The following is a 20060-nucleotide window of genomic DNA, read 5'->3' as shown; positions in this document are numbered from 1 at the left end:
CGTGGTAGGTTGATTGAAGACTCTAAATTGCCCGTAGGTATAAATGTGGGTGCGGATGGTTGTTTGTTTATATGTGCCCTGCGATTGGCTGGTGACCAGTTCAGGGTGTACCCCGCCTTTCGCCCAATGATAGCTGGGATAGGCTCCAGCATGCTTGTGAGGATAAGCGGTTCAGAAAATGGAGTCCACTACTTACTACAGGTCAAACTTTGCTGATACCTTGCATTTTGATCAAACTGTATCCAATTATTTATCAAACATATTCATCAAAAAACAATCAAAACACTTTTTTCTCATTCTAATTGCTGTAGTAGTTGGCAATGTTTACTACAGGTCAAACTTTGCTAATACCTTGCATTTTGGTTAAACTGTTTGCAATTAATTATCAGAAATATTCATCAAAAATCAATAAAAACATTTTTTCACATTCGGATTGCTGTAGTAGTTGGCAATGGAAGTCCACTACTTACTACAGGTCAAACCTTGCTGATATCTTGTATTAGAGAAAAACTGGATGCAATTAATTGTCAAAAGATATTCACTAAAAATCAAGAAAATCCTTTGTTCTCATTGTGATTACTGTAGTAGGTGGCAACGTGAGGCCACTCTTGCATTTTGGTTTAATTGTGAGCAATTAATTGTACAAAATAGTCACCAAAATTCAATAGTTAAAAATATTCACCCAAAAATAATAATTGTCAAAATATTTGCTAAAAAGCAATAAAAACATGCCAACACAGTATTTGGCAAGCAAGTCGCAAGTCATAAAATTGGCAACTCAGTCGACTCGACTGTACCGCGCAGAGCACATCGAATGGTTCTCGGTTTTACCAGCCATCATACAATAACCGGACAGCTTTTACATTTCATAAGTGTTTCAAAAAATTTATTGCATTAGAATTGAAAAATTCACATTTCTAGTGTGAAAACTAGTCTCAGTCCATCAAAAAAAAATAAGTTTACATTCATATCCACAAGTATAGTGTGTAATCCTTAATTGGACTAAATACAACATGAAACAATTTACTTCTTGCAACATCAGCATTCACTTGATAGTCTTAAACCCTCTTGTTTAAATGACACCTGTAAACGATGAGCCTCATTGATAAACTACATGATGTACTGTACACCTCCTTGGGAGTGAGAGCCTCGATGTGATAGCTAAACACCACAGTACAAGATAAATTAATTTCTCCATAAAGCTACATATAAAATTTTTTGAATGAAAACAAAACAGCCACAGCTCATAAGGTCATAGAAAATTCCCCCAAAAGCTATCAATCTTCTTTACCACTTATCCTCACTTGTGTCGTGGGTCACCCAAAATCCTGAAGTCTAACTAATCTGGCGTACACTAATGCTTAGAGACTGTTAACATCATTCAAATGCATTCACATTGGTCCTGATTGATAAACTGCTCATATTGAGCCATGATCCTCCCGTGTGAGCATCAGGCTGCTGTGGTCGTCACCGCTGATCCACCATTTCTGCTGCGCTGCCAAGAAGCTGGCGTCTCCCGCATCTTCATTCCTCTTTGGTCTGGTTGAGCTGAAAGTCACACCGCCACAAGCCACCCAGTAAGGGAAATTCTACAGGCATCATTAAAATTAGCATCACGAGACATACAGTACACGAACATGTACCTGTTTTCATATAATGTGTTAAGCGGGTCGGATGTGGAGGATGATATGCTTGGTGTGCGTCCAGGGGTGGGGGAGGTGATGGGCTCTTCTGGAAGCGATGCTCGAGTGGGCTCCATTTCAGCTACTGCAGAGGTCAGGAAACAATATTGATCCTCACTAGGAAATTGCCTTATTGATTCCCTTTGAGGAAGTGGGCACAGCTGGGGCGACAATGGTTTAAAAAAAATAAAGGTTCCAAATATTATATACCCCATCTACACTAAAAAAAACATTGATTGATGCACTTTAGTCTGCAGGTAGTGGACAAAATGTCTCTTTTGCTCTAAGACTCTTAAAACAGTTTACTCGGATAGACTGTACAGTGGCGCCTTGAGATATGAGTCATCTGACTTTGAAGTTTTGCAATACGAGCCATCGATTGGACAATTTTTTTTTTTTGCTTTGACGAGCGACGGCAGGTGACTCATCTCACTTTACAACGAGCAGCAGTTTGCCAGATAACATGCGTAAATATTAATCAAACAAGAGGCTTCAAGCTGTTTGTTGCCACACTTACTGTCAAAGTAAAGATAAATCAAACAGAATGATGACACATTATGTATTGAAAACAACCACATAGCCTCTGCAACCTAAATGGTAACATATAATGTGCCGATGGGAGTTTCCCCATCGCCACATGGGCTAACAATGATCATATATGTGGCGCTGTTGTTACCCTTCAAGCAACAGATATCTGAACATAAATGGTGCAGCAACACATGTAGACAGATTATATAACAGTTCTCACAGGGATACAGTATATTCTTTATCCTTTGCGAAGAACGACTAATATTACTGAGAAACCAAGAGGAGCTGAGCCTCCAGTACAGTATAGCCATATGGCTGTCTATATGTCAGCCCCCAGGTGGCCAAGACGTGCACACCAGAATGAGGAGCACAACTTGTATTGAAGGAGAAATTTGGACAAAAACTGTTTAATTCTTTTAATTCTATTTAATCATGTCATTATTGTGTGTTTTAATAAATATTATAGTCTATTCTTCTAATTAAAAAACATTACACATTTTTGTTGTTGGTTTTTATGGGAGGTTGGAACGGATTAATGGCATTTTCATTCTTTTCGAAGGGGAAAGATAATTTGAGATACGACTGAGTTACAAGCATGGTGACGGAATGAACGAAACTCGTATCTCAAGGCACCACTGTACAGTATATCTTCATATGCAGATGCATCTCAGTAAATTAGAATATTTTTGAAAAGTTTGATTTATTTTAGCTCCAAGTTAAATTTATATTATATAAAATCACTACAGCTAGTGAAATAAATATTTTTAGTTTTTACATAATTTTGATGATTATAGTTTATATACGATGATGATTATAGTTTCTGTTTTTATACCCCAAGTGTTAACGTTTCTGTTGCATGCCTGTCAAAATTATGTTCTTTTCCAAATAAAAGGCATCTCTGACTTTGGGTGCATGTTAAATATTTCACTGCTCCTACGGTGGCAACATAACACATATTTGTCTATCACTAACCTATGCTAACGCAATATTACAAGAGTCATACAGTAATTATGTGCAAGAAAAACATTAATAGGCCATGAATATAAAACAATCCAATGAAAAACAGAAAATACAGAGTGAACCGAGCTCACCTTTTTGAATTGCGTGAAAATGTATTCTTACAGCGTCTGTAACTTTGGAATGTTGCGTGTCGCTAAACTGAGGAACGCCTGTAATTTTTACTAGCTGTCTGTGACCCACGCAAAATGGGGCTGCGACCCACTTTTTGGTCCCGACCCACCACTTAGGTCTACACTGCTGGGAAACAAGCTTGAGTTACATGTGAGCGTAAAAACCGGAGCCCGCAAGAAAGGGTGGGGGTGCTTTCGTCCTATATCTTGATTGGTTCATGGACCAATGGGCCGCTCGTCTACATTTCCCGAAGAGGTTGGGCCCATATTAGCCCGATTTTGTATTATATTCTGATTGGTTAAATCCACTGTTTATATTAAATATGGACCAATGCCCCCCACTTACATTGTGGGCTGGGGTCTTGGGAAAAAAGATGAAAAAAACCCCAACAGTTTTGCAATAGGCCCCAAAGAACTGCCAGGCCACCGGGCCCAGTATGCCCCTGTCTGTAGTGCACAACTATTTATCCATTGTATCATAACCATCGGCCATATTTGTTAAATATTAATGCTAAAAAAATTAAAGTGGAGGAATAAGACACTCACATATCTGAAAGGAACACTGAGACTTTGACCTCTGTGGTTGCTTGGAGTCAGCAAAAGGGCTCAAGTTCAAAAACTGGTGTTTGAGCCACATGGCGTGATCTTCCTCAAAGGTCTTCCTCTGTGGGTAGAAGAGAAGCGTGATAGCAAAAGCAGTGTGTTCAGCAGAATCCAACATCAACATGCATCTCTGTGGTCCTTCATGGATTATTTCTTGTTCACCTCTTGGCTCAGTCGAATGGCTGCCTCTGTGAAGTTCTTCCTCTCCCTCTCAAAGCTCTTCCTCTGGCCCTCGAGGTTCTTCCACTCGTCTAGTAGACGATCCTTCTCTTGCAACATGTGGCAGTCGTCCAGCATGTCAGACGTCTCCTCCTCACACTGAGCGCTCAGCTTCTGCTACCAGAGAAAAGTAGAGGATGGGGGGGGGCGGGACGACGACAAAGAACATTTACAGTATTTGCCAATCCTCCAACACACAGATACAATGAAATGTTGATTCTAACCTGCAGGAGATGTTGCTGTTTCTGAATGAAGTCTTTACAGTGCTTTATCTCGAGCCTCAGTTTGCCCATTTCCTTTGAAGTTTCTCGGGGAACTGTATCAGCATCTTCACTGTCATCTGTTGAAGCCAACAACAAGCAAACGTGTTTCATTATGTTTCTACCTTTTTTTTCTAGACCCTTCAGTAAATCCTAGATCCTTGACAGTTTGGGCCGGGGAAGACCATCTTCTGTTCCAACTAAAAACATTGTTCTTCAAGGCCTGCTTGGATGAGTTTGGTGTGGAAAGAGAACTCTGTTAAAAATATGTTAGGGATAAACTCAAACAGAGATTGTGAGCCAACATTATCCTAGATAAAGTGACACACAGGGAACCTAAAGACACAATCTTTTAGGTTCCTTGTACGTACAAACACTGCCCTTATTCACATACAGTACACTAAAGTATTGCCAAAAGTACTCGCTCACCTGCCTTGACTCACTTACATTGTGGGCTGGGGTCTTGGGGAAAAAAGGTGAAAAAAACCCCAACAGTTTTGCAATAGGCCCCAAAGAACTGCCAGGCCACCGGGCCCAGTATGCCCCTGTCTGTAGTGCACAACTATTTATCCATTGTATCATAACCATCGGCCATATTTGTTAAATATTAATGCTAAAAAAATTAAAGTGGAGGAATAAGACACTCACATATCTGAAAGGAACACTGAGACTTTGACCTCTGTGGTTGCTTGGAGTCAGCAAAAGGGCTCAAGTTCAAAAACTCCACATGAAGTAAACTGACAGCTCATTCCTAATCAATAGGGTTCAATATGATGTTGGTCCACCCTTTGCAGCTATAGTATAACACCTTCAACTCTTCTGGGAAGGCTGTCCACAAGGTTTAGGACTGAGTTTATGGTAATTTTTGCCCATTCTTCCAGGAGCATATTTGTGAGGTCACACACTGATGTTGGATGAGAAGGCCTGGCTGTCAGTCTCCGCAATAATTCATCCCAAAGGTGTTCTGTCAGGTTGAGGTCAGGACTCTGTGCAGGCCATTCAAGTTTACCCAAACCAAACTCTCTCATCAATGTCTTTATAGACCTTGCTTTGTGCACTGGTGCACAGCCATGTTAGAAATGGAAGCACTATTTCCACAAAGTTGGGAGCATGGACTTGTCCAAAATATTGGCTCTTTAGTTCTAGTGAAATGAACTCTGAAGGATTCAGCATACCATGTGCTTTTGGATAATTAATTGTTCCCAACTTTGCAGGAAATTTGGGGATGGCCCCTTCCTGTTCCAACATGACTGTGGACCATTGCACAAGGTAAGGTCCATAAAGACATGGATGAGAGAGTTTGGTGTGGATGAATTTGACTGGCCTGCACAGAGTCCTGAAACCAAACCTCGACTGCAGATTTTGATTTCAATTGTTACTCTATTTTTTTGTAATGTTTATGAATCTGTTTATTCTTGTGATTTAGATCAAGGTCAGACTACATTTTATTAAGAAGAAGAAGAAGAATCATCTTTTATTGTCATGAACATGCATGCATGCACACGAAATTTGTTCTCTGCATTTAACCCATCACAGTGAACACATACACATGTTAATGGAACACACTGGAGCAGGGGGCAGCTGAAGCGCCCGGGGAGCATTTCGGGGTATCAGTGTCTTGCTCAAGGACACCACAGCCGTGAATCCGGGGGATGTTGGCGGATGGTCCAGTCGGGGTTTTGAACCTAGGTCCCCCACGGTGGCAGGCGATGATCTTAATCATTGGGCCACGGCTGCACAATTTATGCATGGGTTCACATACTTTCTTCCTACCAATGTGCAGTAGATATGCTAACCACTTGGTCACCATGCCGCCAAATGTATTCAAATAAGGTGTATTCCCCATTAAAGTTAGTAACAGTTGGTACGTATTTTAATGGTTTAGTATGAATGAGTGACTATGTGGTGGACTCATGATTAGCACATTTCCTTCACAGTCTGAGGCTCTGGGTTCAAATCTCAGCTTGAGATTTCCTTGGTGGAGTTTGACTATTCTTTCCATGCTTGCATGGGTTTTAGTTTGGGTACTCTGGCTTATGCCCACATTCCAAAAACATGAATGTTAAGTTAATAAAGACTTTTAGAATTGTCCATATGTGTGAATGTGAGAATCCATGGAATCAACATCCGGGGTCAGCTGGGATAGGCTCCAGCTCACCCGCAACCCTAAAATCTATAGCAAATGGATGGATGGATAGATTTTTCTATGGGAATACAGTATCCTTCCAAGAATTTAGTTTAAAACAGTGACGACGAGTGTGGCTACCTCGGTTGTCCAGTCTCTCAACGTGGTTCTTTAGTCTTCTCCACTGACGTCGAACACTGTTGGTTAGCTTCTCCCGAGTGTGAACACTAAACAGATCTGCGCTCTCCTGACAGGAATAAATCACTTCATCTTCCTCCTCATCAGAGTCCACCTGTAACCCCCCAAAAACCATCCAGTGCTATTAGTACATGTCACAGTGATCATTATCCAGTGAACTCCAGTTTATTGCGGGTATACATTCTAGACCCACCCGCAATAAAGAAAACAATTTAATTTAGTTTACATTTTTTTTACCCCTCCCACATACTTTCAACATATTGAACTGATTAAAACATAGTTTGTGTTCAAATAGCCATCGCTTAAGGGTTTCTCAAACCGCACGTATCGATGCAAACCGTTAGCATGTAAATGGCCTTCTCCATATATGTTACCATTAACCTAAAACGCACTCATAAAGCAGAGTTGTGTAGTTGTTGTGTAGTCAAAACTCGTAAGTCCGGTCACTCGTATCTCAAGGCACCGCTGTATATGAAATTACTGTATGTATTGTAGTTGCTGTGTGTTAGATACAGTATGTGCCTTTGGGAGGCTGGACCTGTTGGGATGGCAGGTGACGTCAGTGAGTCTGCGTGTGAGTGTCTGGGCGTAATTGGTGACTGTGGCTATCCTTTGCCACATGCATTACAGGAAGTACAAATACTCTATACAGTAAAAAAAAAAAAAAAAAAGCAACACAGCCGGGCGCAAACGATGAACAATTGTGCAGATATAGTGGGGGAACACTATAATATTCCTTGTTTGCGTTCCACCTACTTCTATGGCACCATTGTGCTGTTTGTCTCCTTTGACAGTTGACTTCTTGCAACTGAGAATGCCCACTATGTCTTTTTTCATTTGCTTCAGAACCTTTCTCAACTCAGCATTTTCCAACAGTAGCTCCCTCTGCCTGCTCTCGTAGTCCCTTAGCAGACATTTGTACATCTCCCCCTCGTGCCTGCAATGAAACACAATGCACTGAGTAAAAGATAGGTCAATGTTTTTATTGTTTGTTTTGTGTTAAAAAGTCAACTCACTTTGCTTCTGTCTTCTCAGTCTTCCAGAGGCTTCTCTTGCCGTCTGCTCGTCCTAGTTTGTTTGATACGTCAATAGCTGAAAGCAACAAAACGTCATCTTCTGCACACATTGGTTAGTTGTACAAAGACGGTGCAAATCAGGAGATCTAACCAAGTCTCTTCTCCTTTTTGTCGACCAGGAGCTGATTCAGTCTCTCTTTCAGTTTGTTAAACTCTCGCTCTTTCCTCTTCATCTCGTGATTGTACTGGCTGGCCCGGCTAGAGACGATGTTCTGCAGCTTGTGATTCTGGACCAAAAAAGTTGGTAATGTTTAGATGGTCAAGCACATGGTCCTATTGATCATGTACAATGTAGGGTTCAATCTATAGTAGCACTTAACTTGCACGTGTTTTGCTCTGTGACTTTTTTTTATTGAGAATGACCCATGTATCCATTTTGTATACTGCTTATCCTGTTCAGGGTAGCTGAGAGGCTGGATCCTATCTCAGCTGACTTTAAGCGAAAGGCAGACTACACCCTGGACTGGTTGCCAACTCAAGGCTCATTTAGTATTATCACTGAGTGAGAACTTAACCCACACTGCCTGCACAGAAGTCAGGTGAGTTGAACCACTGCATAACCAAGGACTCATCGGGATTAATTAATCAAAATTTGCACAAATCTGAGGACAAATAAAAACACTGTGCTGGCATCACATAACTGAACTAAGATGTAGATAAATAACAGCCTAACGGGATGTTCATCAATGTGCAATTTGACTGTCGCCGTCTTTATTTATTCAAGAGGGTTCAATTGCATGATATGCTGCTAGTAGTCCATAAATTGGAAAATTTGAATCGGAAACAAATTGTTTCACAAATAATTAGATGATAATTAAATGCAGACGATATGCTGGGATATTGTGCCGTGTTTTGTACGTATTGTGTCATATGATCAACGTCTCCATACTGGAGTCATATGATTGACAGATATGATGACCTGTCATGATGGGCTCATTTGCGACAATCACGATTTAATGTATTTTCTCGCTTTTCAATTTGCGGCTGCATTACTATTAGCAAATAAAGAACGGAAGGGATTTATATATGCTGCGTTTTGTTCTGACCACATATGTCGCTCTAAACACATATTGGCCGGTCTTACAGCACCTCTTCCTTTTCGTTTTTCAGGCAGTTCTGCAAGGTCTTCACTTTCAGCTGAAGCTGTCGTTCCCGCTCAAGAAGTCCTATGTTCTCTCTTTTGGAAATTTCTAGCTGCTCCTATAATAACAACATGGCATTAAGGGTACATTCAAAACAATGCTGTGAATTCCAACATGATAACATTCATTCATTCATCTTCCGTTCCGCTTATCCTCACTAGGGTCGTGGACGTGCTGGAGCCTATCCCAGCAATCTTCGGCCGAGAGGCGGGGTACACCCTGAACTAGTCGCCAGTCAATACATGATAACATACAGTAGAATATTTACGATTGAAATAACGTAACATAAAAATCTTCTTACAAAATCAGATCTTTTTTCCACATATTTATAATATATGTGTTATCTGTAATATTATTACAGATACAAATGTGAGAGAAAACAAAAACTGCCAACCTTACTGTATGAAATAAGTGGAAACAGCATGAAGTAACACAAAAAGCAAAAATATTGCTTTCCCACAACAAAATATGAAGGCTGCATTACATTTTACATGTTTTTGAATAATGAGTATATGTGCTTGAGCTAACCAGATTTGAATACCGAGCCAAATGCTTCAATGTGTACTGATTTCACTTTAAAACATGAACCTTTAACACATAAACATGGAGATCATCAAACATTCTTACACAGTAAACCTCATTTTGACATTAAGTATAAAGTTTTTAAGCAACTGAGGTTGAAGCTGGGGGAAAAAGTGGCGGCTTTACAGTATATAGCGGGGGTTATGTTATCTTTAGTGTCGGCTTTACGGTATATAGCAAGGGTGACGTTACCTTAAGTCGCGTGCAGGTGAGCTGCAGAGTGTCGACATTGTTGCTCCACTTCAGCTGCTCCATCTCCATGTTCTCCAAGGTTTGGGTGCCCCGACGGTGCAGCTGAAGCAGCTCGTACATGGAGTTGAGCACTGAGACGACGTTCACGTCCGAGCGGCCATCCGTCTGCGTCCAAACCGGTGGGAGACCCAGTGAGAAAACCTCCTGTGAATGAAGAGGGAAGCCAAAGCGTTCTGTCCATGATTGTTTATGCACCTTTGAAGTGATTGATGTGTCATGTGTTGTTGTTTTATACACTGTTTAGTGTCAGTTATGATAGGACCATTATTCTGTAGCCTATTTGACAGTAGCAAGTATATAAATGCGATACAGCAGAAATAGGCAATCGCCTACACAATGTAAACAGTGACTGCATGTTCGTTACTTGCGCGGCATGCTCTCGTGTGTTCATCGGTTCATGTGATCCCCTCAGAATGCAATGACTGTGAGTATTGCGTAATTTTTGTGTGCTATTGTGATATACGGTATGTGTGACACACAATTACATTTGGCCATGTTTGCGGGTAAAATATGCATACAGTAGTGGTGCGAATTTAGATTGTAATCGCGTGTCATGTGTGCTAATGGCGTCTTTCTTTTCTTCTCCTTCAATCCACTTTTCTGTTAAGAGTTTCACTCCAATTCACTGTTGTCAATGTGTGGAAGTAAATAAAGGAGCAATGATGCTCATCCTTCCTGGCTCATGAAAAGGAGTTCGACTGACCGTGTCATCATTGTTAACGCTTTGAAGCACAACAGAAAAGCGATAGTGAGCACAGTGCTTAACTTCTTTGGTCAACCATGGCATAAGCCTACTCTGTAAACCTGTTCTGTAAAACTGCTGTATGCTGCAGCTCAGTTTCAGGGTGTTCCGAGTCCTCTTATAGCCGTAGCCATCTATATGTAGAGCAACAATTATTTTATTCAGATCCTCAGAGAGGTCTTTACCATGTCTTGTAACACTAACGAGTAACATGACACTGGGGAGAGAAAATGGCTGGGCCCTATTTCGATATTTTCACTTTTACTCACTTTTATTGCCAGCTTTTGAAATATTAATGGCTGTGTGTTGAGTTATTTTGAGGGGACAGTAAACACTGTTATATAAACTTATATTGACTACTACAAAAAGTAGCCAAATGTCATTTCTACAGTGTTGACACATGAAGACCTATGAGAATCAGAATCAGCTTTATTGGCCACGTATATTACAAGACACACAAGGAATTTTTCTCATCATACTAGAGTGGAGACACTCTAGTATGACGACAAACAGCCACTATGACAAAATCGACATTTAGGACATAAATACAAATAAGGAGAATCATTGATCAATGAAAGTATAATACTAGTGTGGTGATGCTGATATAATGGTAATTGTGCAAATGATGCAGAGTCCTCAAGCAATTTAGACCAATTAAAAGTGAGTAATAGTCCAATGACCTGGTGTGCAAATGGTGCAGTTCTCAAACGCATAAGTCTGCCTCATAGTTCTGACCCGGGTTCAAAACTGGCCTCGCCTATGTGGAGTTTGCATGTTCTCCCTGTGCCTGCGTGGGTTTTCTCCAGGTACTCCGGTTTCCTCCCACATTCCAAAAACATGCATGGTAGGTTAATTGAAAACTCAAAATTGCCCGTAGGTGTGAATGTGAGTGCGAATAGTTGTTTGTTTGTATGTGCCTTGCGATTGGCTGGCAAACAGTTAAGGGTGTACCCCGCCTCCTGCCCGATGATGATTCCTCCAGTGTCCCTCACTGAAAAAAAGAGTCCTTTGAAGTTTGAAGTAATTTGAACATGTACATCGGTTGCACATGATTAAAATGTGTTAAAATGACATAATTTACCCCTCTTCTCCTAAAAAAAATATCTAATTTTAACAGATTTTAATCATATGCAACCGATGTAAATGTTCAAATTAAATTCAAAGGATTCTTATTTTCAGTGCTGGCATCACTGGTGTCACATTCGTGGAGGTTTCGTCCACCGTTCCTTTGCGTCTACTCCGGCATCCCCAGGGTCTCCGACGCAATTACACTCCAACAACCGGCTGCTGCTGCCCGCCCGACTGGCCGTGTCCTCACCTGTGCTGAGCTGGAGTCACGATATTGTAAGGGCAATAGGTGGCATAAATGATTGCTTTGATCAATTTATAGGCGTCCTCACAAATATCACTGATTCATTAAATGCACGTTAGCAAGTGAATTCCGAGTACTCGCCTCTTATACACTGTTGAAATCAAATGTTGTCGGGCATGAATTGTTCATCAGTGCAAATTGTTCGTGCATCTCTGATGTGCAGTTTCCCAGCATCACCTCTAAGTGTCGCCAAAGCACCAAAAGCTGTAGAAAAGTTGGCGTGAGGCACCGCACATTTCCACGCTCATTTCACTCTTGATACATCTGAACTTTGGCGCGAAAAAGAACGTATGCCACGTTTTTTGTGGCATACGCACCTTTTGTACACCTGGTCATTACACCCACAAGGAGTGAAAATCTAAGAAGCTGGTCCCATCTGTACCGCTTTAACAGCTTCCCCTCTTTTGTCTTCAAATTGTCTTTTGTCCATACAGTATAGTGGTTTCGTGTGTGTGTGTTGAGGTCACGCACCTGATTGATATGTGTTACACATTCTGGCACGTTGTGCTCAGTGCAGAAGTTAGTGAGCATGTAGGACTTCCTGTGCAGAGGCAGCGGTGACTGGTCCAAGTGGCCTGTTAAGGGCCGTGTTTGACATTTGCCAAAGCTGCTGCAAACGTCCTTGACATCTGAGGAAACAAAGTCTGTTAGACGCATAGCACGCATTTAAAGTAAATGACTGTTATTTCAGGGAATAACATTATTAATGTTGAACAACGACAATGATAATGAAGGCTGCAAGCACCAATGAAGCCCTCACACTGCATTTTTCATGGCGAATCATCCAAATGATCATCAAAGGTTGTGCTCCATCCACATTAGAAGGGGAAGTCCAAAAAGCTTGGCAATTTAGCTTCGTTCAACTGCCTAGGATACCTGCTTCTGATTTAAGCCCATTTGGGTGAATTCGGTCGTGGGTCAATAACCCTGGAATTCTCCCAAAATGGCCGCTTCAAATTGAAATGGCTAACCTTCTGTCCAATTTCATGCAAGTGTCCTACAGACATTTAATGCATCCTCTTATGTTCAGACATGTCCACCAAATGTTTGTTGGTCATTGAAACTAGTGTTGTAGGCTAATTTTTTCTAACTTTCCAGGAGGTACTATTGAGTAAAACATAACTTCCAAGACGACCTTTGCACCGCTTGGTGCTTGCTCAAGGCCCTAAAAAAATGGAAAGTGGGAATCGCACAATCTGGAATGTGGCCCAAATTTTCGTAATCTATTCTTCATGTGGCTTCTTTTTCATTTTTTCTTTTTTTTCCTTTTTTTTTTTGATCTGAGGATAAATAGCAACGCTGCGCTGGGGTCACATGACTGAATTATAGATGGTGAACGTGTAGATAAATCAGACTGGCTGGCTGTTCTCTGATGATGTCTCCGTCAAATACCCTTCTTATGATAATTTGTGATTTGTTTCTTGTTGGTATTTGTCACTGAAATCAGGAAGTAGACAATGGAAAAAGGTTGCAAAAAAACAGAGCTTGAACAGCCACCACGCATGACACGATGCAAGACACTGGCATATAGCATATCAACACTTAATTTCAGCAAAAATAATGATCTTGTGTGTATTTTTCTATTTCATTGGATTTTGCAAAACACGCATTAGGAAAGATGTATCCTCCCCTACTTATTTGTAATTTGCTACTCAAAAATTCACCTCGCAAAGGTTTTAATAAAACGATCCTTAAATACTACAAGAAAAATGTGCTTATGTGCTGTTTTTAGGCTCTTTCTGTAATGTTCTTCGATGCCACAAGATAGCGCCAAAGCCCTGTGTTACATCTTTACTTGTTATGGTTAACTTTTTAAATCGTTGCTTGAGGTGTACCTGCAAAGCAAAGCACCTTTGCATTATTCATTCATGCTAAGGCAGAGTGTTTTATTGTTTTTCGTCTCAATAGGAACCGTGCTGTACTTTTCTTTTAAACCCCTTTTATAACAGGATCACAGTCGAGAGGGCTAAAATGTTACTTAAAATAATACAAGTGTTATAAGGGCAACAGTTTGCTCTTCAAAATGATTATTTCACAAATCAGTGGTTGACCAGCATTACAGAACGGATAGTGTTTACTTCAGAAGTTCCATTGTAAAAGCTATTGAGGTTATTGCTGGCGCACATGCTAAGAATAGACTAACAGAAAATAATTGACTTCTAGCTTGAAAAGGAGCACAAGAAAGAGGTCGACAGTATCTAGGTGACTGATCCATATTAGAGTTTAACCGATTCATCGGCGGGCAGATTAATCTGGCTGATGATAGTGTGTCAATAATACAGTCAATCGACAACGGTCAATATGTAACCGATGTATTATTTTTTGCTGCATGGAGATTCTGTCGCGCTGCCCGAGTGTAGCACACTTTTCCACCACTCACTCAGTTAAGAGAAATGGCATATTTTTTTTTTATTCCATGATAAGCTGTGACTTTGTAAAAGAGTCTTACACTACACTTTAGTTCCCTATTGCACCATGACAATAACGTACTCGGGCATGTCAAATTATTTCTACATTTGTTTTTGTTTTTTCCACGCATGTTTTAGAGATTAAAGCGTTTGAAGATTGTGTTGCGTTGCATCTTTGTGAAAGAAATAAAACTGTTGCAGCTGCAAGGCACAAATGACCTCAGGAGCTTGACGTCAGCTTTATTTTTAAAGCCCAAAAATATACAGTGGGTACGGAAAGTATTCAGATCCTCTTAAATTTTTCCCTCTTTGTTATATTGCAGCCATTTGCTAAAATTATTTAAGTTAATTTTTTCCCCTAATTAATGTACACACAGCACCCGATATTGACAGAAAAAAAAACAGAATTGTTGAAATTCTTTCAGATTTAATAAAAAATAAAAGTTGAAATATTTCATTGTCGTATTTTGCGATTCATAATGCGCCACACATTTTCAATGGGAGACAGAGCTGGACCGCTTGGCAGGCCAGTCGAGTACTTGCACTTTTACTACGAAACCATGCCGTTGTAGCACGTGCAGAATGCGGCTTGACATCGTCTTGCTGAAATAAGCAGGGACATCCCTGTAAAACATGTTGCCTGGCTGCCAGCATATGCTGCTCCAAAACCTGTATGTACCTTTCAGCAGTAATGGTGCCTTCATAGATGTCCAAGTTACCCATGCCATGGGCACTAACACACCCCCATACCATCACAGATGCTGGCTTTTGAACTTTGCGCTGATAACAATCTGGATGCTCCTTTCCTCTGGCCCGCAGGACATAATGTCCACAATTTCCCAAAACAATTTGAAATATGGACTTGTCACACCACATAACACTTTTCCACTTTGTGTCAGTACATCTCAGATAAGCTCCTGCCAAGAGAAGCCGGACGGCACTGCTGGGTGTTGTTGATATATGGCTTACGCTTTGCATGGAGTTTTAACTTGCATTTGTATATGCAGTGACCAACTGTGTTTACTGACAATTGTTTTCTGGTGTTTCTTAATGCAGTGCCGCCAAAGGGATTGAAGGTCATGGGCATTCAATGTTTTATTTTGTCTCGCCGCTTAAGTGCAGATATTATAGACCACAGCAGATGTATTACCTAAACTCTTTCCAGTCTTATGTTGAGAAATGTTGTTCATAAACTGTTGGACTATTTGCTTACGCAGTTTTTCATGAAGTGGTGAGCCTCAACTCATCCTTGTTTGTGAACAACTGAGCCTTTCAGGGATGCTCCTTTTATACCTAATCATGACACTCACATTTCCAGTTAAGCTGGTCACCTGTGGAACATTCCAAATAGGTGATTTTTGAGCATTCCTCAACTTTTTCAGTCATTTGTTGCCACTGTCCCAGCTTTTTTGGAACATGTTGCAGGCATCAAATTCAAAATGGGAGGATATAGGCAAAAAAAAAAAAAACAATAACGTTCATCAGTTTAAACATTAAATATCTTGTCTTTGTAGTGTACTTGATTGAATATAGGTGCAAAAGGATTTGCAAATAATTGAATTCAAATTTTATTTACGTGTTACACAACGTACCAACTTCATTGGAATTGGGCTTTGTATGTAGTTATAGATTTGTGTACTGCATGTTCTGGAAGCTGCTACATTTGACTGAAAATCTACTTTAGTCCCTTGTATTAAGTTTAGTAACATAACACATGTTTTGTTTACTTCTAATTTTATTTGAAACCAACTTTTATTTTCATTTTTTGATGTTTGCTTCAGCGTTTATCTTTCATATGTTTGCAAATACCCAGTGGTGGCAGATGGAACTTTTCAACAGCGAGGAAATATAACTAATTAATATTGATAAACTGTTTTTGTAAATTAATAGTCTTTTGTTTCTTTGTCTTGAATCATATTTTGAGTAGTGTAAGAATTTGCATTCATGTACAGTACCCGATGTATATCTATGTTCTTATTTCATATGTTGTCCGTTATACAGTATTGGCTATCAGCTTGTTTTAGTCCCCAATATCTGTATGGGCCCCAAAAATCCCAACTGGGCTCTAATCCGTATGACGTCGTTACTTAGACTTTTGATTTTCATCTATTATTATTACGATGTTTTAGCCTTTCACTCACCCGAGGAGGACTCCGGCATGGTTGCAGTGGAGCCTACGGCGTTTCGACATCCACTGCATAGATACTTGCAGACGTTTAGTGTTGTTGTATGCGCTACCCCGCCATCTTCTGAAATAGAGGTTCAGATTAGCAGAGCCAACATAGTGTATCTTGGATTAAAAAGCGATGCATAGGGAGACCAAACACAAAGACAGTGTCAAGATGACACAGTCAAATAAGTACTAACAAGTGTTTTTTATTTCTTTTTCTTTTTTTTTTTTTTTTTTTACAGGCATGCAGCTAAAGACTGAGGTGTACTCGCAGCCATGATAACATTGTGTTTTCACTGTTTGTTGTTCATTAGTTTGTCTGCTTGATTGCACCAGACAACCATTTATAATCAAACGGCCCAATTAAATATATATTTTTTTTTTCCCCGCCTTTTTCCAGTGTCTCCATGTGGAAGGTGATGTCTGAAAGACAGGACAAACGTGTGAAGTTTGACAACCGACAACCTCTTCTTTCACCTTTTTGTGCTGAAAGCAGTGTCGTTGTCTGATGTCATCCATCCATCCATCCATTTTCTGAGCCGCTTCTCCTTACTAGGGTCACGGGTGTGCTGGAGCCTATCCCAGCTATCATCGGGCAGGAGGTGGGGTACACCCTGAACTGGTTGCCAGCCAATCGCAGGGCACATACAAACAAACAACCATTCGTACTCAGTCACACCTATGGGCAATTTAGAGTCTCCAATTAATGCATGTTTTTGGGGTGTGGGAGGAAACCGGAGTGCCCGGAGAAAACCCACGCAGGCACGGGGAGAACATGCAAACTCCACACAGGTGAGGCCGGGGATTGAACCCGGGTCCTCAGAACTGTGAGGCTGACGCTCTAACCAGTCGTCCACCGTGCCGCCTGTCTGATGTCATGCATGTCATTATCTGACCGTGGGATGCCTTTTCAAAGCAAACCCCGTTTGATGCACTAGTCTACATCGAGTCCACAAAACACATGTAAACTGGTTGGGCAAACTCCCATGCACCCTCAAGGAGCCTGCTGAAGTTGGATCGGGACATCCCTACCAACAACCTTACGGCCACGGCTCCGGTCGCCTCAACAATGGAAGCATGGAACATGGTCCACAATGTCCCCCGCCTATCCTGGAACGTCGGCGTTCTGTCGGAGGTAGGAATTGAAGCTCCTTCTGTCAAGGGACTCTACCAGACGTTCCCAACAGACCCTCACAATACATTTGGGTCTGGGAAAATATACGGTCCTAAAATATTTGTTATCGTAACAGACCTAGGTGAGTGGCATAGGCCCATCATATTTAGAGTGGAAATAGTTACGGATTGACAACTTTTTAAATTTTGTTTCATTATTTATTTACAGGATACCCACTTGAGATGCATCATCTCAATTTCGAGAGGGTCCTTTCATTATTTTGTGATCATTCCTTTACTTAACATTCTAAGTAAAGGAATGATCCTTCTATAAGTCCTAACCAACACTTTGACACGGAGCACTTTAAGCACCAACCCTTTTCAGTACATTCCCTGCCTTGCGGAATTGTGCTTAAAAAACTTCATGTTAACCAGATTGTTAGTTAATCATTTACCAATAAATATTGTCTAAAAAGACATGCAGCAATTTTTTTTCTTTAAAAAGAGTGAAACTGTAAAACTGCAGGGTTGAATGTGATGCAGTCAAAAATTTGGGTGAACGTAACTTTTGTGCTGGTGCACCCAGGAAAAAACGTTGTGCGCACCAGGGAAACCAGTACAAAAAGTTAGTCTCGAGCCTTGTACAGAGATCAATGTATTGATGAAATTCAGTACAACAAACATCCATCCATTTTCTGTACCGCATATCCTCATATTCAAATAAAACATTATTACATAAGGCTGGCAGCCAGCACACCCACAACTCTCATGAGGATAAGCGATCTAGAAGATGGGTGGATGGAAGTTTAGTTTATTAGAATAATATTGAGTTCTTTTAACCCAGTTAAACAGGGAAATCGCGAAACATTAGATATTGTTGAACACTTAATTTATTTCAGTAGTTCAATTCAAAATGTTATAGTCATTTAAACATTCACTACACACAAGATGAAATATTTCATGATGTTTTGATAATTTTGGTGATTGTAACTCACAGTTCATGAAGACCCCAAATTCCTTTTAAAAATATTACATAAGAAACCCTCAAAATGATTTTTTATTTTGAAATTTGGTGGGAATTGGCCTTCTGAAAATATGTACAGTATATATATGTTTAATAAAACTGTATAATACATAAGTTAGACTTTTTGAATAGAACTACTGAAATAAATACACTTTTCTACGATATTGTAATTTATCGAGATGGACCTGTAATATTTATTTGCGGCGTCATTCCCAATATTCTATTATTGTTGTTTTCTGGGAGCATTGTCCCTGCATGTGGACAATTTAACAGCTCACAGGTTGGGAGCAGCATCTTATCTCAACGCTCTTATGCTTAGCTGATCAGACTAATCCCAGACAGGCAGTCTGCTAATTTATCTGGACAACAACACAATAATTCCCACACGTTAAAGCAACATTTCATCTGCGTATTGTTAAAAATAAAATAATAAACACTTGCGGTGCACCAGCAATCCTATCATAATTTATATTTTCACAGGGCTTTTAACGTCAAATAGTGCCGTTTTAATTCCTCCCCGGCAAAGTGTTAGAAATACATGCCATGTATAACACAACAATCCAAGCAGCAGTACAAAGTCAAGTGTTTGAATTTACCTGGAAGGTCTATTGAGAGGTGCTTATTTGAATTGAGAATAGTGAACAGGTAAAGGTGAAACTACGATGAAGGTAACAAATGCGACGCAACATTCGGAGTAAGTGTGTCATGGTCATGACGTGCTTTATACAATGAGGCAACGAGCGTGAGGTAACAACGCATCCGCGCACAATCATCACGAATTGTGCTTAATTACAACTTTGAAGCGGCGCAAAAAAGGGCAAATTTGAGTGAGGTCGTGGAGGCAAGTTATCGGTGTCGCCTCGGCTTCGAGCCGCCACTTCCGACGTCTTATCACCAGCCCAGTTCGACATTAACGCAAAGAGACGTTTACATTTCATGTTTTAAACGCAACAAGAGAAATAATACATGGGCGAGATACCTACGAAAGGCGATTTTTCTCTCTCTCCCTCTCGCCGGTCCCGACTTCACTGAAGCAGCTCCGCAGTCGCCAGTCGAGTCTCTGCAAATTCGAGCACGCAAAGCAAGAAACACGCGGATTGGCTGCCACGGCGTTTAGCAACCTACAACAACTCTTTGGATTGGTTCATGGACTTTGCGTCCCTTGGGCGATTAATTTTTTAAAATATCCTTTCCATTGTGTTTGAGTGTCTATAAAACATGACGTGTATGCTCAAATAAATAAACAAAGATCTGTATCATTGTGTGTGCGTTAAGAAATACACGTACATGGATCCTCGGTTCCGACGGAGTCCCGCGCATACGGTAGCGGCCTAACCCGAATTTGTACGTAAATCTTGTCACTAACCGATGCTAACTGCCTAACAGAGTAGTAAAACCATACAGTAAAAGTGTATGATAAACATTACGCCATAA

The 20060-nt window shown here is 40.5% G+C and overlaps 1 protein-coding gene across 5 annotated transcripts; it reads right to left on the bottom strand.

The window, feature by feature from the left end:
• Positions 1–863: 863 nt before the first annotated feature.
• Positions 864–19738, bottom strand: LOC133481082 (afadin- and alpha-actinin-binding protein-like). Of its 5 annotated transcripts, none has more exons than XM_061780001.1 (14): positions 19606–19738; positions 16461–16568; positions 12383–12540; positions 9738–9941; positions 8911–9021; positions 7913–8048; positions 7762–7837; positions 7502–7682; positions 6689–6839; positions 4387–4502; positions 4106–4279; positions 3887–4004; positions 1644–1767; positions 864–1548 (listed from the first exon to the last, which is right to left on the bottom strand). In XM_061780001.1, exons 2-14 carry the CDS (start codon positions 16477–16479, stop codon positions 1419–1421), a joined length of 1698 nt encoding a protein of 565 aa, XP_061635985.1. In that variant the 5' UTR covers positions 16480–16568; positions 19606–19738; the 3' UTR covers positions 864–1418. The 5 variants fall into 5 exon arrangements, with proteins under 5 accessions (XP_061635985.1, XP_061635986.1, XP_061635988.1 ...); XM_061780002.1 differs by having other exon boundaries at positions 19610–19698; XM_061780004.1 differs by having other exon boundaries at positions 16461–16565; positions 19610–19672.
• Positions 19739–20060: the final 322 nt, after the last annotated feature.

This window comes from Phyllopteryx taeniolatus, chromosome 7 (genome assembly GCF_024500385.1).
Source record: "Phyllopteryx taeniolatus isolate TA_2022b chromosome 7, UOR_Ptae_1.2, whole genome shotgun sequence".
Classification (NCBI taxonomy): domain Eukaryota; kingdom Metazoa; phylum Chordata; class Actinopteri; order Syngnathiformes; family Syngnathidae; genus Phyllopteryx; species Phyllopteryx taeniolatus.
This window is presented reverse-complemented; position numbering and strand designations above follow the sequence as displayed.